Source organism: Phyllostomus discolor, chromosome 10 (assembly GCF_004126475.2).
Source record: "Phyllostomus discolor isolate MPI-MPIP mPhyDis1 chromosome 10, mPhyDis1.pri.v3, whole genome shotgun sequence".
NCBI lineage: Eukaryota > Metazoa > Chordata > Mammalia > Chiroptera > Phyllostomidae > Phyllostomus > Phyllostomus discolor.
Window position 1 is genome coordinate 46,100,838 of NC_040912.2, and position 25,101 is coordinate 46,125,938.

Sequence of the window (25,101 nt, forward strand, 5' to 3'; positions counted from 1 at the left end):
TCAGTGTGGGGCATACAGGATAGGCATCGTGCTAGGCAGTAGACAGTTGGCCAACAGTAAGGTGAAGCCATGGAGAGTCACAACAAACTGCCTCCTCGCTGTCCTTCTCCCTTGTTCCCTATTTGACATTATCTTCCCTCTCTGATACTCCAGAGTTCTCCCCTTAAAATGTAGACTGGTCCCAGCCTATCCAAAAGGCTGTACAGCAGACCTATCACTTTAAAACAAACTATGAAAGCTGAAACTTCCCTAAGTGGCATTGTTGTTCCTGAAATCAGCTACCCAAACTGTCAATCAAGTGTGAATGAATCTGACTTTGCCGAAAATGGAAGTTTTATTCAATGATCTAAGTAATGCCCAGAGTGTTCCAAAGAAAAGAGAAAAATTTAGAGTTCTTAATAGAAAAAGTACATTCTTAAGAAAAAAATCAGTACTGCATTCTTAGCTTCTGGATTACTTTGCATGGTTATCTGGATAATGCATGTCAGGTGGTCTGGACACATGAACATTCTTTCCAAAGTTCCTCAGAGGATTATCCATAGGATATATACACAGGCACTGATGTATAATAAAAGTTCAAAAGTTTATGTTTCCAGGCCAATTAAAGCAAGGATATGATTATTTCCTCAGCCTCAACCTACTTCATTTTAGTAATTTATCAGCTTCACTATACCGATTCCATTTTTTTTCTTTACTCTTTTCTCACTACTGTAATGATACATGAATTTCTATGTGCAGGAAACCTAAGCTTGAATTTGCAATGCACATGGCTTTCCCTGGATGCTGGCTTCTGTAAACACAAAATTTTACCATCTTCTGTGGGACAAGAGACTCAGGGTGAGACAGCTCTATCACCCTTTGTGGATGCCATCCTTTGGGCAAGAAAGTCTTCCCTTGCTGCCATGTGCAGGAAGACAAAAGGAATTCCAGTTGTCTCCTCCTACTCATTACTGCCAAGTAAATGCAAGTAGACAACTTGTTTTCTTTGACCCAGAAAGTGTTATATAATCATATTTTAAAAAGGCTTCCTCTCTGGGAGTGCCCAGTGTGAGAATTTTTCTTCAAGATGCCACTGAAATTTAAACTAGTTTCTGTAATTGAGTACTTCAAATCTGCTCAAAACAATTTTCGATTATTCGAAGGCTAACAGAAATCTTCCTTAAAAATATGAACAGACAAGAAAATCATACTCAAGGTTACACTGATATAACAGAAAAAAATTTTTATTGTGGAACTATAAAGGTCAATGGTTAAATAAAGAAAACCATCATGTGCATTACAAAGCTAAGCTGGGTAGTTTAATTGCAGGAATGACCAGATGAACCTCCCACACCAGTTATCAAGTAGGCTGGGGGTGGAAAGTTGGCCTGTTTTTAATTAAATTACCTTGCCTTTTGAGAAAAGCAGAGTGAAAAATAAGCATATACAAGCTTGGATTAAAAAAAAAGACTTCTATTTATTATTTTTTGCAACTATGATCTTTTAAAACAGGGGCCTTAGGAAAATCTGCTTTGGCAAGCAACTGCAAAGGCTCCTGTGGAGAGGAAGTGAAAAGACTGGGCTTATATACAAGGGCTGCTGGCACCTTCAAAGCACAGGGGATAGTTCACAGCAAAATATAGTCCTAAGTAAATGGGTTTCAGGCAATTTCAGTGTTAAGATAACATCATTAAGAGTAGAACAGATTGTGCTCAAACCCTGCTGTTTATAATTAACACGTTGCTTCCAAATACTCCAGGGTCTCTGGTAAATAGTCTTCTGCTCACATCCACCCAGGCCAATCAGAGTATTTTCATCAGATTCCATGCTGGGCCAGCACCTGTCTGGACAAATCCAATAGAGCCAAAGAACTCCTCTCCCTGGCCAGCTAAGTAGTTGGATGAACACAGCTTGGCTTAGTCATTGTCACAGTGTCCATATGGCTTTGAAGCTTGTTTTCACAAGAAATCATACAAGTATTTTATTATGTCAAAGTTCACCGTCCTATAAACAAAAACAGATAATAGGTTAGCATCCTCACCCCCCAGACTGCTCAGCTTTGTATGTATGACTCTGGGAAGCATATGCAAAATAATTCACAACTGGTGGTAAATAATTCTATAGTGCTGTCAAAAGCACCATGATAAGACTGACATTAATTTTTCAAAATATAACTAAGAAAAGAGTTTCTTTAAAAAGTTTATTTTCCCACTCATAAACTTTGTTTTTCCAAAAAAGAACAGAGTTAGAACTATTCAACATTGTGTCTTTCAATTACACTACAGAAAGTTTAGATTTCATCTGAAAGCTATTTGCTTTTTGTCTAGTAACCAGAATAAAGTAATTAGAGATGCAAAAGTATTTAAATCTTTGCTTTTGAACACTGTTTATCTTCCAAAACACCTGTTTTATCATTACAGAATGCATAGCTCATCTGTCCTCATTTGAAGTTTTCATTCTTTTCAGTCTTTTAATACTGGCTGACCTGTGTATGTATTGTAACTAAATCTGTGTGATCCAAGAATACGATACAACAGACTGATGTGAATGTATATTTTTGTACTCTGATAGCAGGCAGAATAAAATAGCAGGGAGAAAAAGACATATAATTATTTTCTTTTCTCCAAACTCATTTTTCACTATAAATATTCAGACTTGGAGGTTTATTATTTGAATAAATGGTCAAAATAATTAGATATAATGATCTAGCAATAAGTATAAAATTAAAGCCTTAAAGTATTCAATTCTGCAAAAATAATCATCCATGTGAGAACAGCCTTTTAAAGATTCACTAATTGCATGCTCTTATTTATTAAACCATCATCAATTAATGTTTTTGTCTAGCATTTTGTAATATACTTTCTAAAAACATTTCTAAGCAAATGACTGACATCTGAAATATTTTAAAAATTTGGAATGTGGAATTATAGATGTCTCTTATGAAAACACATTTAAAAATAGCTGAAATTCGATGCTATGGCTATTGTGGTACCTAACAGCGGATTGAAAAATACCTTAATTGTTTCATTACGGTTGTGACTCTCTGAAGAATACTCAACCTTTCCAGATGCATACAGCACTGCCAAAACAAACCTATTATCACCAGAAGTAATAAAACAACTAAAAATAGGCACTAAAATAAAAAAAATCTTATTTCAGGCATAAAAACATAAAAAGTATAGTTATATATCATAAAAGCTATTTTATTTTTATGTATTTTTCTTTCATTGAACTCTGGGACACTCCCACACCCCTGCCAAATGTACCATCAACAAGGTACCGCTAACAAATCACTTTAAAAAAAATCATGGTATTGGTTGGAAAAAAATCTTTTTAGAAGATCTTAGAAGAAAACACACATAGTAGGCTATTTTTAACCACAAACAAAAAAGGAAGTGAAATTTGTACATCTCTCCAGGCACATTTCCCTATAATGACTTTGGATTTTAAGGTTATAAACCTAACGTGACAAGGTAAAGTGAACTTACTGTTAACTTTTAATGTTATTTCTTGGCATTAGGTGAAAAAATAGTTTAGAACAAGCTAAGATTAAAATAATTAAAATTCCAATACTATGGTATTAGAAGACATTCTTTGATAGAATATTACATAGCCATACAAAATGATCAAATGAGAGATACCTACAATATTAAGAGGGGACATTAGAACAGAGAATTGCACCTATGTTGTGACAACTAAGAAGAAACGTTTGTATAATGAACTAAAACTAGAAGAGAACATAAACAAATGAAAATACTATGATGTTAGTGGCAGAACTCCTTTACTTTATTCCATAATCTATTTGTGTAACTACAGCATAGTTTGTGCAATAAAATTTCCTTTAATGGAATGAACGAACTGACTTAAAAACACTAAGCAATTTAAGTGTATTCGTTTTTAAAAGCTTCATTACATTCTATTTTTCTGCTTTGCCACTGGGAAATACTCAAGAATCCTGAACCATACAGTTAAAATTTTTGGACTTTTTAATTAAAAATTAAATTATTCAGGAACTGAATATGTAAGATCATTCCTTTAAAACATATTTGCTCCTCAACAAGTATGACTACTTTTTTCTATCATCCCTCCATCCCCCAACAAAAACAGGTGACCTGCCAACGGAGCCCCCATATATATTATTCTAAGACATGGCAGAATAACCACAAGGACAACATCAAAAATTATGTAATATAGTCCAAAGAGAACTTTTTTGCTTTAAGGACCTGGAAACAAACAATTCACTTTAAAGAAAGTCTTAACTTAACAAAGGGACTCATGTACTTTGCAAGTACTTTCTCTAGTTTTTCATAGCTTCGGATGCATACTAGATCCATACGAATACATTTTTGAGATTTTGGATAGTTTTCATAAACTACAAGGAGATATTCTCTCACAGAACCCAAATGAGTTATTTTCTAAAGTAAGCATCTAGAAAAAAATAGGATCAGCACAAACAGTGCTGGTGGCAATTTGTCTAGTAATTTTTAAATCAGAATTCAGAATATTTTAATACAAGTTAATTACATATATAGCTAAGGAGATAATTAGTCTTTATTCTTTTATTTCACTTTGTTGATTCTTTTATGACACCAAAATACTTCTTTCCTATGGGATATGTTTATTTCCTTTTACTTTAGTGGATGATTTGACTTTGAATTTTGTTTGTTCTGACAACTTGCAACTGTACAACTTCAAGCTGTAACCCTAAGTTATCTTGTTGTGTCTTCCTGCTGACTATGGAGGAAAAACAAATTGGAAACTCAGAACTACCTTTCACACAAAAACAGCCCAAGGACAATATTTAGTAAGCTTCTCAGTCATCTGTCTTTTCTCATACTCTACCTGTGTATTCTGTGCTCCCTTTCTACAACAAGTCTCCTACTGCTTCTCTGAACAAATCTTTCCACTGTTCCCTATGACCTCTATCTCTTCCACGAACTTGTTTTTCTCTTCTGGGCTAACTGAACAATGGCTCCTCATAAGGACCAACCCTCCTCTTTAGCTCTGACCAAGGCAGTTATATCTGCTCCTGTACCCAGATGGTCCTGTCAGGTGGGGTTAGTGTCCTCACACAAAAAAGCTCTCCTCTGAGACTCGGACCATTCCATTCACCATCCCAGTTCCCTTTATCACTGAATAATGTAGCACCCAGTTTAGACTACCTTACCATCCCAAGATTTACATGAGCCTTAGGGACTTCTCTGCACACATCTTTTTTACCTTCAATGGCCTTTCCAACTCTCTCATGATCCATGATCAAACTCAGAAATGTCCTACCTCTAAAACCATAAATGTGTACATTTTACCCTCTCACCCCCATCTCTTCCTTTAAGGTACCTGGAACAACTTGAAATAACCAGTTCATAAACCCCTTCATTTTCTCCTGATCAAATTCTTACTATCTATGTGCCAGGCACTGAACTATTAGCCATCTACTGGCTTTATGTTTTTCCTTCCCTTCCTAGCTTAAACTTCAGTTTGTTCCTTTAAGCTTTCATTTGCTAGCATTCACTGAATTCACCTGGCAAAACTCCAATCTTATATGATTTCAATTATATCCTTTTCCTGTCCCAGAACCTAGCATATCTCCAGAATGCTGTTGGAGAAGATCACAAATTTCACAGATTCATGTCACTGTAAATTCAAGGTCAGGAACTTCAACTGGACCATCAACACTCCCAGCAAGTTGCTTTCTGTTGTCAGTACTTTCTTCCATTCCCCATAACAGCTATTTCAAATCTCTGTATTCCCCCCTCCAACTGCTACCACTTCTGTCCTTAGTCTCAATTTTGCCCCCTCCTTTACAGGTAAACCAGTAGTCATCAGATCAGAATTCCTCCAACTTCCTGCTACTATCTGCACCTTTTCCTCTTGTTTTAATACAAAAGGATTCCCCTCCTCATCCAAGGCTATTTCTTTCTAAATCCCATGCTATATACCATTTTAAGGTCTTCATGCTTTAAGTTAATCTCTCTTTTGTATCATTAACTCCCTTCTCTAGCAGCTTTGTCAGCATTTAAATATGCTCAAATCTTTAAAAATAATGACCCTCTCGTAACACCTTTCATAGGTAATAATCCTCTCTCTTTATGGTAAAACAATCTAAAATACAGGGTCATAGACATGGTATATACATCTATTATACTTGTTATGATGTCACCAAAGCCTAGCATAGTGATTATAATGGGCAACACATTAAATGTTAAATGAATGAAGCCATTCTATCTGCAGCTTCAGCTTTCTTAGAAATACTATTTAAACACACTATTATCTGCCTTCCACTCCACTGTATTCCCGAAAGTATTCCTGATAGAGATACAGTGACTGCTTTATCATTAAATTGGGTGGACTCTGCTTTATTTCTTTGTAGCAATTGACAGTTTTGACCATTAATCCCTTCTCTTAGGTTTTTCTTGTATATACAACTTTATAAATAACTCCTTTATCTGTTTAAGCTCATAATTATCCATTTAACCTCACGTGTTTATCCTTCAATAGTATGATTTTTAATAACTAGACAGTGGTTTTTAAATAAGAATTTACAATAAATTACTAACCCATTCCCTTATTTTGGACATTTAGGTTGTGTTCTGTCATTTAATTGTTGGTTCTCTGCCACAGGCATCTGAAACTAGGCCTACCTACCTCTCCTTTGGTAACTATCCTTGGGATAACCATCCTTGGAATCTCCTGTCCCCACAAGACCTTGATTTGGAAGAAAACTTTGTCTCTTTAGCTTCCTCCTTCTTGCTGCCCCAAAAGACAAGTCCTTTCATCTAAGGTTTTACTCTTTCTCACTATAGGAAAATATGTGATATTTATATATTTGGCTAAGTTCATATGTTTATAGTAAGTTTAAAGCACTATGCTAGGTTTGAAGTAAAGTGGAGACTGACACAAATACAGTCTCTGTTTTGACTTTTATGGACTTATGAAGACAGAAAGATGAATTCTAATTGTTAAATTAATTAATCAAAACTATGATAAGTATCAGAACACATCAATGGGACCTGGATGATTGTATGTGCGTGTGTGTAGGGAGGATAATATGATGGTTGTCAGGTGTCAGGGTATATTTGAGGCTTGTTAAGCAGTAAGCTAGATAAAGGAGAGAAGGAGTTGAAAGTGCTACATATATGCAAAGATGGAAATCACAACAGTAAATATCAAGAACTGAAAAAGCTGGACAGGCTGAAGTACAAAGACCTAGGAGAGAAGGGTGTGCCAGATATGGCAGGGCACAAAGGCAGGGGCCAGGTTCCTGGAGCCTTGTCAGCTATTTCAAAGATTCTGTTGTTATCCCAACTTAAAATTAGGAAAAACTATTTGAGAATTAAGTAAGAGGGTGACATTAAATTTTTACATGATCATTTTGGCTATAATGTGGATAACAAATTACAAGGAATAATAAAAGCAGATAAAAGACCAATGAGGAGGCTACTAGAGAAGATATGATGGTGGCTTGGTCTAGCAGGGTAACAGTAAAATGACAAAAGTGAATGATTTTGTGATCTATAGGTGGGAACTGTAGGCTCAACAGGACTAATGCTTACATGGTAGGAGCGTGAGCTCTCTCAATGTCAAGAATCCCGAGTTTTAGGTCTGTGCAGAATACAGTGCTAACTGCTTAATAAACACTGGAGGAAAGTTAGATCATTCCATTTTTGTTGGCAAGCGGAAGTAGAAGTTAGAATTCCTGAGTTCGGTTTTGAAAATATATTGATGTAGCTGAGAAACATCCAATAAAGACAAAGAATACAGAAGAAAAATCTTGACTTTATAATGAGGGGGTTATTAATAATATAGGAGTTGTGGAAGTCATGGGTATAGCTAAAACTGACTAGGAAAAAACAGCCAAGCCTCAAGGACCAGCTACACTTTAAAGGTTAGGTAGAGAAGATAAGCTAGCAAATGTGCCTTAGAAAAAGCAGCCAAAGAATAAAGAGGAAAACAAGAGATTGGAACCATGTGCTTTAACAGAAGAGAGTTTTAAGAAAGAGAGAGTGGTCAACAGCCTTAGGTGCCACCGAGTGAACAAATAGCCTGAGGAATAAAAATTGTTCTAGGGAAATGGAGAAAATGGAACTCAAAGCAGAGGTGGAAGAATCCACTCTAGATAGAAAGAGGCACTGTCCCTAGTGAAACAGGAAAGAAGAGATGGATACCAATTCAGGCAATCGAAGAAATACTCAACTGCTGCTTTTAATTTGTTCTGTGAAACAGAGAGAATGCTGAACAGAGTGAGTATAGATGTTAGGATTTGTAGTTTGAAGAGTCAAGAATCTAGGTTGAAGTCTGTGAACCACATGCTCCAGTCTTCAATACATGAAGGAGAATGGTTGTGAGGTCGATGGAAGATAATCACAGGAGAATAGGGAAATAGAGCCAATTGCATGAGTCTCAAAAAAACATTAATTTTTACAAAAATTTGGGGTAACAATCTGTGAGTGGCAATGAGAAAACAAGATTGCACTCAAAGTGCTGCAACCCCAAATGGGGTTTGAGAAATAAGTAGCTACCACTACAGAGAACTCCAGGGAGAGCTAATATCCCCAGATAAGAATCAGGTTTTCATTAAGGCAGAATATTAGGAAAAGACAGAAGAATATGGGAAAAAAAAGAAAGAATGGAAAGTTAAATCAGCAAAAAAGAAGTGGAAGGGGGCAATGTAGAACAACAGAGGTTTAGCCTTTGGACACTGTCCATGGAAACTGAGAAGAGTCAAAAAACAATGGTAACAAAAGCAGGTTACAGAGTTGCCAAGTTCTATGGCAAAATTCCAAGTCTACAATTCCTGCTCCCTTTTGAAGTGTATTCAAAATAAAGAAGTGCACTCCTCTGGATGTGTCTAATATCATTGATGCTGTGGATTAAGTAATGCCCAGTTCAGTTGGTTCACTGTATATTCACCATATTGGGCATTGACAAAACCTCTGTCCTATTCATGATTATGTTGGGGCATGGCCCAACATATTCAGAGCAATGACAAAATCCCTGAAATGAAGATATTTCATTCAAAAGTTATACATTTGATAGTCTCTTAGGTATAGAGTTATTAACGTTGTTTGGAAAAAGAAAGTTATTGCCTTATGTTACATTGAATACATTCAAAACAACGTTTTGCTCAATTTCTTCTGTGCAAAAATTTGCTCAGTTTTATAACAACACATTTCAAAATCTTCATTTTATGTTTTTAGAGTTTACATGCCATCAAAATATTTCAAATACCTGCAGCACATTATCATTTTTGATTCACAAGAGGCTTTCAGGGTACAGCTGCCAACCTGTACACTTCAGAACTTCAAATTAAAAGTCTGCAAATCCATAATGTCAAACTCTGTTTTCAGTCTGAATAAATAATGTGTCATGCCTATATGTTATTAATTTTTAATTTTTAAATAAATGTAAATATTTTCATGATTAATTTTAAAAGGGTATTAAAATAAAATCTTCATATTCAAAAAGGCTGGGAAGCACTGTCTTATGGATTATCTTATTCCACACACCAGTCTACACACATATCACCTCTTCTACCACAAATCCTAACAGGTCGTTATCCAGCTACAACCATGAGATGAAGTTATTTATTCATATAAATGGCTAGAACATTTTCCATAACAGTAAATATACTTCTTTGTGAGGAAACTCATTACATTTTTAGACAGTTCTCATGTTGCCACAGTTTTTTCCTAGAACTTCTAACACTCTAAAATTACTCAGAATTAATTTCATCCATTTTGCACATGACAACCCTGAAATACTTGAGACAGTTACCATGTCCTTCCTAAGGCTTTTTTCTCACACCCCACCCCTCAGTCAGGGATGTGACATTGTCCCTCATTTTAGAATGTCCTCATTCCTCCTCAGCATGTACCTGTTTGTCAATGCCCCTCTTAAAACTCCAAGTACATCACAGCACACCAGATTTGACCTGCCTAGGGCAACACATAGTAGACAGACCTATTACATCCCTTACATGAGACACCAGAATTTTTAAAACCTTATAGTCAGCTTAAATACTCAGAACTTCAGCCAAACCTCCCCAACCTTATTTGAGTATATATGAGTTTTTTGTAGTAAATTGTCTGTTAAATCCTACCTTGCTACTATGGGACCATTATTCCATTCTGTTAAGGTCCTTTAGAATCTAGATTTTTGCCATCTAACATATTAGCTAATTCTCCCAATTTTATGTCATTTGTAAATTTGATGAGAAGATTCATTCTACAGTGAAACTTACTCATTCTTGGCACTTCAATGATCTTTTCTTGCTTAAATGACTAATTGCATTTGGAAGACCATTAATTTTTATATTTAGTATATAATTTACACAATTCAAGACATTTTGTGGTCATCACCATTCTACGCTTACCTAGCAATAGCTCTGATGAAGTCCAGAGACACTGTGCATTTGTACTTTGGTCCATCAAGCTGGTCATCATGGCCAACCAGGGTCAACAGCTGCAGGGTCACTAGAGAGGTAATCTAAACATAAGAAAGCATTTTTATGAGAAAATGTTGCAATGAGATTACACGAGGTCCTTTTTCTAAAACATTTTATAGTTCCTTTGATAAAGACATATAACTAAATTCACAAGAATATCTGCAAAGAATGTCACTACTTTGAAAAATGTATACACAACTTCGTAGATATGCTTCAAGTCTTAGTTAATCAAACTAACAGTCTTTGAGGATTCACAAGAAACAGCTTTGTTTCATTAATGACTCATACATGACTGCTACCCTTTAAAAACTACAAATAAAGCACATTCCTTCTCTTTACATAAGGATTTTATGGAGTTTCTATCTAAATACCTCAGAATATTAAATCTACGCTCCCTTGAGAATCAAGCAGTTAAAATGTAAATGTGGGGCTTTTTCAAAGTTGGGTGGCAGCTGGTTACACAAACAAAAAACAATACATTCTTCAGACATGGGTTTACTCTTGCTTTCAAAACTGTTCACTAATTAGGTAGTCAGGAAACACCAGAAGACTAATCCAAACTAAAAACAACCAAAGGTTTGCTATCGCACTCCAGGTGAACGTGGCCCTAGTTAGTAGGTCTGAAATGTATGGAATGAAGAATGAAGAAACTGGTAAATATGATGGTATAGCTGAATGAATTTGCCTGTATAAATTATAACAATAACGTGTTATAAGTTTAAAGATAAAATAAATACGCAATATTAGTAATATATAAATTACAACTGGAGAAAATAAATTTTAAATGTTCTAAGGTCCTATGGCATCGAAGAGAAAATTAAAAGTACTCATTAAATTTCAACTTTACTAATTTAAGTATGAATATGTACGTACATTATAATTTTTAAAGTAACAACTAAGGGAGTAAAACAAGAGTGTGTGCTTCTAAATTAGTAGAGGGGGAAAAACTGAATTATAAAAATAATCCCCCCAAAAAAGAAACAAAAACAAGTTGGACAAATATGAAATATAAGACTTCCAATCAAGATGGTGGCATAGGTCAGTAAATAAGGCTTGCCTTCTTGTATAACCACATCAAAATTGCAATAAAACTGTGGAACAACCATCACTCGGAATTATCAGAAATTGAGCTGAGTGGAAGTCTGACAACTACTGAATTAAAGAAACCACATCCATCAGACTGGTAAGGGGGGGTGGAGATGTGGAATGGGCTGGAACCACATCCACATGTGGTGGACAAAATTTGGGAGGGATATCTTGGAAGTAGTATGTCCCAGCCCCACACCAGGCCCCCCAAGCCCAGGGTTCCAGTGCCAGGAATATAAGTCCCCATAATTTCTGACTGCAAAAACCAGCAGGGATTGAGTCTGTGGAGGGATTTCTGGAGTCCTAGGCAGTTCCTCTTAAAGAACCCATACAAGGGCTTAGTCACTCCCTCAGAGCTCTGGCACAGGGGTAGCAGCTTGAAAGGCACCACTGGCATACACAGAGGAAATGAAGTATCTGGCATCCAGGTGAGAGCTGAAGGACAGCTTCCTCCAGAGACAGAAAGGTGAGTAGAGGTGATTTTCCCTTTTCTGAACCCTCCCCACAAAGAACCACCGAGTCAGCAGGTGGGTGCCCTATCTGAGACACTCGCCATTAACCACACTAACACTGTTAGCTCCACCCAGGAGATCCCCAGGGGTACCAGCTCACCCAACTTATGGGCCTACCCAAGCTGTTAACAGTGGCTTTCCCATATGAATGGCTGGTCTTGGCTCATGATTCACAACTTCCTAAATCCTCTCAAACAAGTAAGAACTGGACTCAGTGAGCTCCCAAACCCCCTACCTCTAGTTAAGTGGTCTCAGGCCCAGCACAAGCAGCCATCTCAGATTGCTGTGTACCTCAGGCAGGGTGGCCTGGGGCGAAAAACAGATAGAGGTTGACTTTGGCCTGCACAACCTGGGAAACTCCAGAGCCTGTGGATCCAGTGGACAGCTACACACCACATCGGAGCACCACCACCTTATTGCTGCACGGCTAATATTTCACAGAGGGCAGAGTTTGGTGGTCACTGGTCACGGCATGTCCTTGCAGCTGACTGGCCTGGGTAAATCCCTCCCATTGACCTGCCAATAGCAATCAAGGCTCAACTACAAGAGGAGGATGTACTCGGCTCTCACAAAGGGCACACCTTGAGTACCCAGCTTGGGTAATAGGGGAGTCTGTGCCACTGGACCCTACAGGACACCTACTACGTTAGGCCACACTACCAAAACAGGCAGTCATGGCAGCTCTACCTAATATATAGAAACAAACACAGGGAGGCTGCCAAAATGAGGAGACAAAGAAACATGGCCCAAAGGAAAGAACAGATTGAGACTCTAGGAAAAGAGCTAAATGAAATGGAGATAAGCAATCTATCAGATGAAGAGTTCAAAACACTGATTATAAGGATGCTCAAGAAACTTAGTGAGGACCTCAACAGCATAAAAAAGATCCAGTCAGAAATGAAGGATACACTAATTGAAATAAAGAACAATTTATAGGGAAACAACAGTAGAGTGGATGAAGCTGAGAATCAAGTCAATGATTTGGAACATAAGCAAAAAGCAACCAAGCAGAACAAGAAGAAAAGAGAACTCAAAGAAACAAGGATAGTGTAAGCAGCCTGTGGGACAACTTTAAGCAATCCAACATTCGCTTCACAGTGGTTCCAGAGAGAAGAAAAAGAACAAGAATTGGAAATCTATTTGAAAAAAATAAGAAAGAAAACTTCCCTAAAGTGGTGAAGGAAGAGAAACACAAATCCAGGAAGTACAAAGTACCAAACAAGATGGATACAAAGAGGCTCACTTCAAGACACATCATAATTAAAATGCCAAAGATTAAAGGTAAAGAGAGAGTCTTAAAAGCAGCAAGAGAAAAGCAGATATTTATCTATAGGAGAATTCCCCTAAGACTGTCAGCTGAGGAGCTTCCTGACAAGATGGGGGTGTGGGTAGATATGCTCCACTTCCTCACACAACCAAAAGAAGGATAACAACCAATTTAAAAGCAAAAAACAAAAAACAAAAAAAAAAAAACAAAAAAACCCAGACCTGCCAGAAAATCAAACTGTCTGAAAACCAAGGAGTTAAAGAAGAACCATTCATCTAGACTAGTAAGAGGGGCAGAGATGGGCAGCTGGGGCAGAGAGGTAGTAGGGCGAGGCAGTGGGTGGTAGACTGGGTAGGTGAGGCAGCAGCTGGCAGACTGGGTAAAGTTAAAGGAGTTCATCATCACAAAGCCCTTACTATATGAAATGTTAAAGGGACTTATCTATAAAAAAGTTCATAAATATGAAGAGTTAAATAACAACAAATTCACATATCAACAACTGAACCTAAAAAAAAAAAAGGAACTAAGCAAATAATTAGACCAGGAACAGAATCACATAAATGGAGATCACATGGAGGGTTATCAGTGGAGAGGGGGCAGGAGGAAAATGCGGGAAAAGGTACAGGGAATAACAAGCATAATTAGTAGCTACAAAATAGACAGAGGGATATTAAGAATAGTATAGGAAATGGAGAACCCAAAGAACTTATATGTATGACCTATGGACATGAACTAAGGTGGTGGGAATGCTGGAGGGAATGGGGGTACAGAGTGGAGGGGGGCAAAGGGAGAAAAATTAAGATAACTGCAATAGCATAGTCAATAAAATATACTTAAAAAAAAGACTGTCAGCTGATTTATTAAAAGAAACTTTGCAGGCTAGAAGGGATTGGCAAGAAACATTCAAAGTCATGAAAAGCAAAAATCTACAGCCATGACTGCTCCATCCAGTGAAGATATCATTTAGAATTGAAGGGTAGATAGTTTCCCAGACAAGAAAAAACTAAGGGAGTTCATCACCACAACGCATTATTATATGAAATGTTAAAGGGACTTATTTAAGAAAAAGATCAAAACTATGAACAATAAAGTGGCAATAAATATATATGTAACAATTAAATCTAAAAAAACAAACTAAGCAAAGAACAACAACAGAGACAGAATTATGGATACAGACAGCATTTGATGCCTGACAAATGGTAAGGGTGTATGGGGGAATGGGTGAAGACGAGAGAGGATTAATAAGTACAAATGGGTAGTTATAAAATAGCCATGGGGATATAAAGTACAGTGTAGAAAATGGAGTAGCCAAAGAAATTATATGCATGACCCATGGTCATGAATAGGTGTGTGGGGACTGCCTGAGGGAGTAGGGAATGCTGGGTAGTGGGGGGCACTTGGCAAAAAATTAGGACAATTATAATAGCCATAATCAGTAAACTAAAATTTTTTAAAGATTAAAACCACAATGAGATACCACTTCACACCAGTCAGAATGGCCATCATAAACAAAGCAACAAACAACAAGTGTTGGAGAGGATGTGGAGAAAGGGGGTCCCTAGTGCACTGTTGGTGGGACTGTAGACTGGTACAACTATTATGGAAAGCAGTTTGGAACTTCCTCAGAAAACTAAAAATGGATTTGCCTTTTGACCCAGCAATTCCATTGCTGGGACTCTATCCTAAGAACACTAAAACACCAATACAAAAGAACCTTTGCACCCCGATGTTCATAGCAGCACAATTTACAATAGCTAGGTGCTGGAAGCAACCTAGGTGCCCATCAGTAAATGAATGGATCAAAAAACTATGGTACATTTACACAATGGAATTCTATGCAGCAGAAAGAAAGAAGGAGCTCATACCCTTTGCAACAGCATGGATGGAGCTGGAAAGCATTATGCTAAGTGAAACAAGCCAGGCAGTGAAAGACAAATACCACATGATATCACCTTTAACAGGAATCTAAACAACAAAACAAAACAAAACAAAACAAAAAACTAGCAAAATATAACCAAAGACACTGAAATAGGGGATAGTCTGACAGTGGCCAGAGGGGAGAGAAGAGGGAATTTCAGGGGGGAATGGGTAGGGATTACAGGAACAAATTTGGAGGACACATGGACAAAAACTAGGGGTGGGAGGTAATGGGGGGAAGGGGGGAGGGTTGGGTGGATGGGCTGGAATGGGAGTAGGGGGGAGAAAACTGTACTTGAACAATGATTGAAATAAAAATAAAAAATAAATAAATTAAAAAAAAAGATTTTATTTATTTATTTTTAGAGAGGGAACGGAGAGAGAAAGAGAGAGCGAGGAACATCAATGTGCGGTTGCTGGGGGCCATGGCCTGCAACACAGGCATGTGCCCTGACTGGGAATCGAACCTGCAACACTTTGGTTCACAGGTCACGCTCAATCCACTGAGCTATGCCAGCCAGGGCAATAAACTGAAATTTTCTAAATATGAAATATAAAACAAGGTAACAGATATAAACAAAATTGCAACAGTAATTGTACGTAAACTAACTAAATGCTGTAAGTAAAAGACAAAGATCAACTGACTGAAAAAATAAATCCAACTATATAATGCTTAGAGAGATACATCTAGAACAGACTATGGGAAGATTAAAAATCAAAGGACAGATCCGTCAACTACTAACAAAAAGAAAAATGAAGGTATATTAACAGACAAAATTGATTATAAAAGAGATTTAAAGAAAGGTTCACTTAACAATGATAAAATGCAAGCTTTGAGCTCATATGTCTTACAATATGAGTTGTCTGAGATCTTTACTATGAAGGAATGAGACAGAAAAGGATGGGAAGTCAAGGAGTAAGGGAGTCTTTGGGGGACAGTAAGTACTGCTGAAAAGTCAAGACAAACTTGTATCATTCCCAGTTTAGAAACAGGTAGGATCCATGATGAAAACAGGCCTCAAATTTTAACAAATGGAAGACAGAGAAAATCATTAATACAATCTTTCCTATGGCAAAATATATTCATTAACTTCAATCCTTCTTATTCTTCTATAAGGGATTCATGTGCTAAAGCAGGTTAATAGTCATTTGAAACTCACACATTAATCTCCCTTTACTACTAAAGGCAGATTTCTTTAGTAGTTCTTTCTCTATTAATATAAAAGAAACCATTGATTACCTTTTATTCTGCCAGTGGCATTTCCATATATTATTATGATTTCTACTTTCCTGTATTCAAATATCCTCATATATTTATTTAATCAATTATTTAACTCAAATAATGTGCTGAATTACTCTTCCATGTTTTTTCAAAAACACAAAATCTGCCCTTAATTAAGTTAAAATTTCAAGAATATTTTCAGATATCATATAGTTTTATTACTTTCACCATATTAGTTACATTTCCAATGATAGTAAGTTGAACTAGACAATCCCTTGAAGTCACTCAATTCTACCAGAATTCCATGGATAAATTAATCATGTAAATTGTGCAAAGAATATTACTTCAAGATGTAGAGGTCAAAAGGCATTTCCAAAATACTAAGATAATTGGCTCAAGTTTTGTGGGGGAAGGGTCTGATTTAGGAAAAGCTAATACACAAAAAATTTAAACCAAAATGAAGCAATTAAATTAGAATGTGATTTTTCACATTAAAAAACATCAGTTTCAGAGATTTGTTATTCCCTGGTCTTCTCATATGAACAAAAACAACATGCAAATACAGAGTTGAGGAGAACATTACATGAAGCACTGTACAAATGTATCAACAATATAAAAGGACTTTGCCAGTTTATTAAAATATTGCTAGAGTAAAATGGAAAAAAAAGTACAAAGATTAACTTATGTGGCCAACATTCTGGAACTCAAACATATCAATTTATACCTATATAAAAAGTTCTGGAAAAAATATACACAACTTTGGGAAAATTATTTCTATACATGCGTAAGTACAAGAATATTCACCTTCCTCTCCATTATCCAATTCCTAAAATTATTTTGTTTTGCAATTGCATATTCATGAAACTCTTGAGGACTTGCTCTAGGTACTACACATTCAAAGATAAATAGATCACAAAAAATATTAACTTATTTCCTTGCCCAAATTTAAATGTTCATGACAATGTGATGGTGTCATATCTTCACACTGGCATTAATACCTAAACAGCTTGATATGGTCTGTAGGCACATAGTAGAAGGCTTTAGTTAGTGAAGGTATTTGGGACCAGATTCTTAGTGGTGTCTCGATTTTGTATGTATGCATGCGAATGCAGAATATGGAGGTGGGACCACAGTCTTTCCCATCTGCTGCAGTAACCATTCTTGTTGTTAGGGCCCCAAATGCAGAGAGTGACACAGAGTAAGGGTCTAGTCCCAGTAAAGAAGTTTGGAATATTTTATAGCCAATAAAATCAATGCTTTAGAATGACAATCTTTGTTGGAGAAAAGCTCTCTAATGGTAAAACAGCCCTGGCTGGTGTGGCTCAGTGGGTTGAGCACTGGTCTGTGAACCAAAGGGTCACTGGTTCTATTCCCACTCAGGGAATGTGCCTGGGTTGCAGGCCAGGTCCCCAGTGTGGGGGACACAGGAGGCTACCACACACTGATGCTTCTCTCCCTCTCTTTCTCCTTCCCTTCTCCTTTTTCTAAAATAAATAAAATCTTTAAAAAAATCACAGTAAAACATACTTAAATATGCTGAAATGTTTTTTAGCACCTAGTTATAAAAGGCTTCTCATGCAATTAAGCTTTGAATTACCCTGGAACATATTTCACAAATACTAACCCTAAATACTAAACTAAACCAAACTAATAACTAAACTAAAGAACCTAAACTGAAGGTTTAGGAAGACTTTTTCTTGAGACAAGAAAAATACAGGAAGACTTTTTCTTGAGACAAGATGGCACAAATTCTTCCCTGCTAAGCACAACTATAAACCCTGGAACTGACGTTAAGAGACAACCAAAGGAGGGTTCTGCAAGGTAAAAGAGGAAGGTAGACTGCACAGGGACCTAAGATGGGAAGAAAAATGTAGAGGCAAGGAATCTTGTGACTCCCCACCCAACAGCACAAGGGGACCCAAGCCCAGTATCCTTCAATCCCCAATTTAGAAGAGAATGCTATGCAGGTAAGTTCATTCTTCCCCTGGACTTAACAGGAACCCTGCCAAAAAAAATGGAAGTTGTGAATTCTATATCTCAAAAAACTATCCATCTTGAATAAAGTAGAGAAAAAAAAGTTCTCACATGAGAAAAAGCTAAAGAATCTGTTATTAGCAGACCTACATAAAGAAAGTTCTTAAAATAAAAAGGAAATGATAAAAGAAAGAACCTTAAGAAGACAGACAGTTTGGTAGAAGAGTAGAAATATGAATAAATCAAATAGATTTTGCTATCTCCTCCTAAGTTTTCTACATGACATTTGATTAAAAAGTAAACCACTACCTGCTACTGTTAAAAAGTAGAGATGTAAAGAAATCTAAATGGAAGTGAGGGTACCATATTTCACTGAGAGAGGAAAAACATTGACACCACTTATAAAACTAAATATGCAATTACCATATTGCCCAGCAATTGCACCCTTGGACATTTATTCCAAAGAAGTGCATGTTCACACAAAAACCTGTACTATGGTTTATAGTAATTTTATTTACTTTAAAGTAACTATGTTCATAGTAACTTTATTTGTAATAGCCAAAAAACTGGAAAATATCCAGATGTCCTTTGATGGGTGAATGGTTAAGCAAACTGTGATACATTCATATCATGGAATATTTACTCAGCAATAAAAAAGAAATAAACTATTAATATATACAATAATCTAGATGAATATAAAAGGGTTTAATTATACTGAGGAAAAAAAAACCTCACAATTTACTCACTATATAATTCTGTTTATATAAATTCTTGAAATGAAAAAATTTTAGAGGTGGTGCTTAATAGCCACCAGGGATTGAGGGCAGAGGCAGTAGGAAGGGGGGTGTGGTTGTCAGAGGAGGGTCCTTGACCAGGACAGCCCTGGCCTGGACCTTGACCAGGGTGGCAGATATACAATCTTACACATGGAGTAAAGTTTCACATAACCAAATATGCACACACATATGCAAAAGTAAATATATGTAAAAGTGTAAATTTTGAATAAGATCAGTGGACTGCATCAATGCCAATTTTCTGGTTGTCATATTTAGTTTTGTAAGATGTTACCATTGGGGGAAACTGAGAAAAGGGAACATGGGAAGAGAGAGCCCATATTATGTCTTACAACTGCAAGTGAATTTACAATTACTTCCAAAATTGTTTAATTAAAAAATACACAAGAAAAAAATTTTTAACTTATACAGTGATGCATGTTAACTAGACTTATTGTAATGATCATTTCACAATATATACAAATATGGAATCATTATTTATACATTTGAAACTAACAATGTTATGTCAATTATTACCTCAATAAAAACATAAACAAACTGATAAAATACACAAAACAGAGAGGGCTTTTAGAAAGACCTTATAATGTCTTCCAGAATAAATTTTACTCAAAATGTTTAAGTACCTATGAAGTCATAATATTCTACTTGTAGAAATAAAATATTTTTTGACCCTAATTTGCAGAATTTTAAAGAAACTACTTGATAAAATATTGCTCAACATGGGCAAATTAGAGAATGTTCATTATTTCATATTGATATGTTACTTGGGTGAGGCAATATGGGTTTTAAAAGTTTATAGATTTTCTTATTTTTACAGATTTTCTTATTGAAAAATCAAATGATTACTTATGACTTGTGGTTCAGCTGCAAGAGGGGTTTGTAACTGCTGGTTTCATGTTGTGAGCCCACAAGGCTGCTACAAACATGTGGCTTGCACAACTTATCTTTATAGAATAGGATTATCATAAAACTATTATATAAATTCAAACCTGAGTGTTACTACATTTTCCAAAACTCCACTGTTTCTTTTCCTTTTTTCTTTTAAAATAGCAGAAGATTTTTTTGTGGGCTATAAAAATCAACTTCACTTCAAATTTATTAAAAACTGAAATGTTCCAATGTAAAAATTATTACCAAATAAAATTCAGAGCTAGCCTATCAGGACTAGCTGAAAATCAATGACTCGTTTTACGGATGAAAAAACACATCATAAAAGGGTAAATGACATTATCAGTCCCTATTCAGTCACCCCAAATAAATAGGTTGAGGCACTTAAGCCGATGCTTCAAAATTATTTAATCCAAAAGCCCCAGTGAAAAAAAATATAGCACATTTACCATGCTAGAAAATAACAACAAATTTTAAATTAAGCACTGAATCTTAGGAATGTTTAACATATTAAAAAATGTAATGCCTCATTTTGGGTGTTGATGAATATTAAAGGTGGTCTGCCAAGACTACTAACTATTGGACTAAAGACTGCAGTCAGTGCTGTTTTCTTCTATTGCCCTTCAAACACATATATAGTCTTGTATCCACTCCTTTCCTCAGGATCTAGCAGAGGATATGGACAAAATTTGAGAGGGGGGGTAAAAAAAAGCAATGAGAACTAGTTAATATCAGGACCATGGGTAATTAGGAGTATAGGGATTAGAATTCATCCAAGCACTCAGAGCAAGTCACTATAGACATTGATAGATCTCTACCTATAGATTATAGACAGACATTGTACTAGGGACGTTACAGTTGACCCTAGATCATGGGTTTAAACTGAGCAGGTACCTTTATATGCAAATTGTTTTCAGAAAGTATGTACAGTACCATAAATGTATTTTTTTCATAATTTTCTTTTCTCTAGCTTACTTTATTGTACTAATACATATAACACACGAAATATGCACTAATCAACTGTTCATGGTATCAGTAAGATATCCAGTCAATGGCAAGCAGTAACTAAGTTTTGGGGAGTCAAGTTACATGTGTTTTGATGGTGGGAAGGAGTGAGAATCCATGTCCCTAACCCCTGCATTGTTCAAGTGTCACCTATAATTTCTTCAATCCTTGTGACAACCCTACCATGAGTTAGGTAAAAAAACAATTTTTCCAGATGGGGAAACAACTTCAGAAAGGTTAGTAAATGTTCAGGGTCACTGAGGTACCAGCAGCTCTGGTTATTGAATACCATATGAATTCAAAGCCCATATTCCTCATACCACCCCAAATAGGGAGCTGCAGAACCCAGGCAAGAGGTAACTTTGTTGGGAGAGACTAAGGAAAGTTTTACAGAATAAGTGAGTAAAATGACAGCTCTGAAAGCATTCCACGCTGAAAGGGGTTACTATGAATATGCGGGAAGTTAGAAATGGCAGCAACAGACAGTGTAGAAAAAAAAAACTTGAATGAAAGTGTAAGAAAAAGGGTAAGAAAATATCTCAATATAGGCAAATATCGTGCCCAGAGACAATCCTGTGAACAAAATGATCAGATATGAGGGATTTGATGTCACCAAAGTAAAATACTAATGTGACTGTTCAAGGAGGACATACAGAGGGTCCAGAGACAAATGAAAAGATGCTCAGCATCACTAGCCATCAGATATACACAAGTTAAAACAACAATGAGATACCACTTCACACTGGTCAGAATGGCCATCATAAACAAAGCAACAAACAAGTGTTGGAGAGGATGCGGAGAAAAGGGAACCCTAGTGCATTGTTGGTGGGAATGCAGACTGGTGCAGCCACTATGGAAAACAATATGGAATTTCCTCAGAACACTAAAAATGGAACTGCCTTTTGACCCGACAATTCCACTGTTGAGATTATATGCTAAGAACCCTGAAACACAAGTCCAAAAGAACCCATGCATCCCAATGTTCATAGCAGCACAACTTACAACAGCCAAGTGCTGGAAGCAACCTCAGTGCCCATCAGTAAAGAAGTGGATCAAAAAGTATGGTACATTTACACAATGGAATACGATGCAGCAGGGAGAAAGAAGGAGCTCCTACCCTTTGTGACAGCATGGATGGAGCTGGAGAGCATTATGCTAAGTGAAATTAGCCAGGTGGTAAAAGACAAATACCATATGATCTCACCTATAAGTGGAACCTAATCAACAAAACAAACAAGCGAGCAAAATATAACCAGAGACACTGAAATTAAGAACAAACTGACAGTAACCACAGGGGAGATGGGAGGGGATAAAAGGGGAAAGGGGAAAGAGTTTTCAGGAAAGGACACATGGACAAAACCTAAGAGGGGTAGGATTAAGGGCAGGAAGTGGGGATGGCTGGGGTGCAGTGGAGTGGTGGGGGGATAATGGAGACCACTGTATTTGACTAACAATTTTAAAAAGTAAAAAGAAAATAAAAGAAAAAAAACAAGTTGTACACACATACAAAATAAAATACTAATGTGAAATGTATTCACCTAAAGATTTAACTTTTCATAAATCCGACTGCATATTATATTAGACACAAAATTACTGTTTCTAAGGTTTAACTTTTAAAAGATAAGTAAGTCAAGGAGGAGAATGAAAGCACAATTTCTTAAAATGTGGAATTATTAGACAACACTGAAAATGTTCTCCCAATGCAAAATTTCTTATACATTCTGGATTAAAGATCATTAACAAGAAAATTTGTGACTATAAATCACACAGAATATACTAATAATTAAATAAACTAGGTTAGTATAAATATTAACATTTTAAAAAGCAAAGGCAATAAAAAGATCTTTCCTGAAATACTGGAATAATTTTAATTGTTTTAATTAAATAAATTTAAAAACTTATGGGGAAATTATTACTGCCTTTCTTGGTTGCTGTTACCTATGAAGATATAATCTTTTGCCAATAATATTCAGATTTTAGGGTTTATATACTATTTTCCACAGCTGCTTTCTTGTCTATTGTATCAAGTTCAAATTCAAATAAATGAAATTCAAGTAAATAAGAATAGCCTAGGGAACAGATTTTCTTTATCAAAGTGAGGATTTTAGAATGTATGCTAGGAAATACCGAAGTTTTTTTTTTTTAAGCTGTACTGAAAGTCAGTGACTTTACCTCTAAGTTTTAGTGATATGTTTCCATTGTCAGTTTTCCTCAAAATATAAATTCTGGTTTAGAGTTCTTGGTTTAAAAATAAACACTCCCTAAAATCTTAAACATCTTCCTATCAGAGAGAATGGTATCTCCCTAAATTAAAAAACAATCATAATTGTATTTTTTCCATTACCATTTAGTCTCCTTATACCCTCTTTCCCCCAGCAATCACCACACTGTTGATTATTAGCAGCATATTGACACTAATTATAAAAGATTTTATTTTACTTTAGCTTTAAAAATCAATCTAATTCAAAGCCAAAGTATTTCCCTCTGACCAGCTCCTATGGTATGACTGATGCATTCACAAAGAAAAAGAAAAAAATGAAAACTTCCTTATACATAGGATATATTTTAATTTACACCTTAAATGGTGTTGTGCAATATTTGCTTAGTTAATCTTTATTCTGTGTACTATTATGTTCTTTGTTCTCATCCGTGTAGGGGATGAGCTGATTAGTCTTAACAATAGGAGTTCATGTACCACACTGAGGAATTTTTTTTCTTAATCTGAGAGGCATTCACTAACAAGCTTCAGCTGGAAGTAAGTGCTTGATATTAAAACAGTGTGAACCTGTTCCCAGGCTAATAAACTATGTTCATTCTGCCAAAAAAGAAAATCAATTTACAACTGTAATTAATTTTGAACATGCTCATTATTTTTATACTTGCATAGGTTGGTATACATGTCAATTGATTTGTGAAACAGTCTATTCTGCCTGTCCTGAAGGAACTTTCCAATCTGAAACGTATTAAATTATTTAAATTTAAAAAAACCTTAGTGTGTGATATGTCACACACTAAGGGTCAACCCAACAAGCACTACATTTGATCTGATTTCAGGCGATGCAATAGTTCATGAGTATGTGGCATATAACAAGCAAGTTCAAATGACATTTTTACACTTATAAGGTAGAGGTGAGGAGTATAGCAATGGAAGAGATACGCAAATATTTTTAAAGCTATTCAACTTAAAATCATCACCTCTGAAAAATCATCTTTTCAATTTCTAGTCAACCCCCCAAAAAGGCAGGAAGTAGACTGTTAGTCTACAAATATGCTCAGATAGAAGACAAAAAGTGAAATATATATTACACAGAGGTAAATTAAAAATGACAACTCTCATCTCTTGAACCTGTTAGCATACAAATGACTGTAAACCTCTAGTACCCAGAAAGACCTTAATGACAGGCTTAATGGAATAGAAAGTCATTGAGTGAATGAATCTCATGTTCAAGGTACTGTGCCAGAGTCACAAAAATTAAAAGACAAGGTCTTTGCCCTGAAAGAGGTCAAGGTACTGGGAAAAAAATACAATAAATGGCAGTAACAATATGAGAGCTATGCTAGAAATATGTATAAATGCAATTATGTGATTATAGAGAAGTGAATGACTAAGAGGGAGGGAGGCAAAAGGTAAATTCATTGAGAAATGACATTTGGGGGATGAACCATGAAGCCTAAAAGAGAGCTCAACAGTGGTACAGAAACAACACATGAAACATCACAAAAGAAAAACTGGTGGGTTTTAGGGAAGAAACAGCTTATTGTGAATGGTGTATAGGCTGAATAAAGGAGTGGCAGAAAATGGGGCCAGTCTGTGAAGTACAATGCAAGAAATGCTATGGAATGTAGACTTGATTTTACAGATAATGTAATTCATTTAAAAAGTATAGTAAAAAAATGAGACCAAATTAAAAAAAAAAATTACTGATGAATGCATGGAAGTTGAACTGGAAAGTCTGTTGATAGGCAGACCAGCTAGGATGCAGTGTGAGTCTAAGAAATAATGATGCTATGGA

At 36.0% G+C, this 25,101-nt stretch overlaps 1 protein-coding gene across 4 annotated transcripts in view; it reads right to left on the bottom strand.

Annotated features, from left to right (window-relative positions):
• Positions 1-1,262: 1,262 nt before the first annotated feature.
• ORC5 (origin recognition complex subunit 5) overlaps positions 1,263-25,101 on the bottom strand; it is a 96,323-nt gene continuing 72,484 nt past the window's right edge. For all 4 annotated transcript variants that reach the window (XM_028525630.2, XM_036010735.1, XM_036010734.1 and 1 more), the window contains 2 exons: positions 10,352-10,464; positions 1,263-1,983 (listed from right to left, as the gene is read on the bottom strand). In XM_028525630.2, the coding sequence (XP_028381431.1) occupies positions 1,938-1,983; positions 10,352-10,464 (159 nt within the window). In that variant the 3' untranslated portion in view covers positions 1,263-1,937. The remainder of the gene's footprint in view (positions 1,984-10,351; positions 10,465-25,101) is intronic.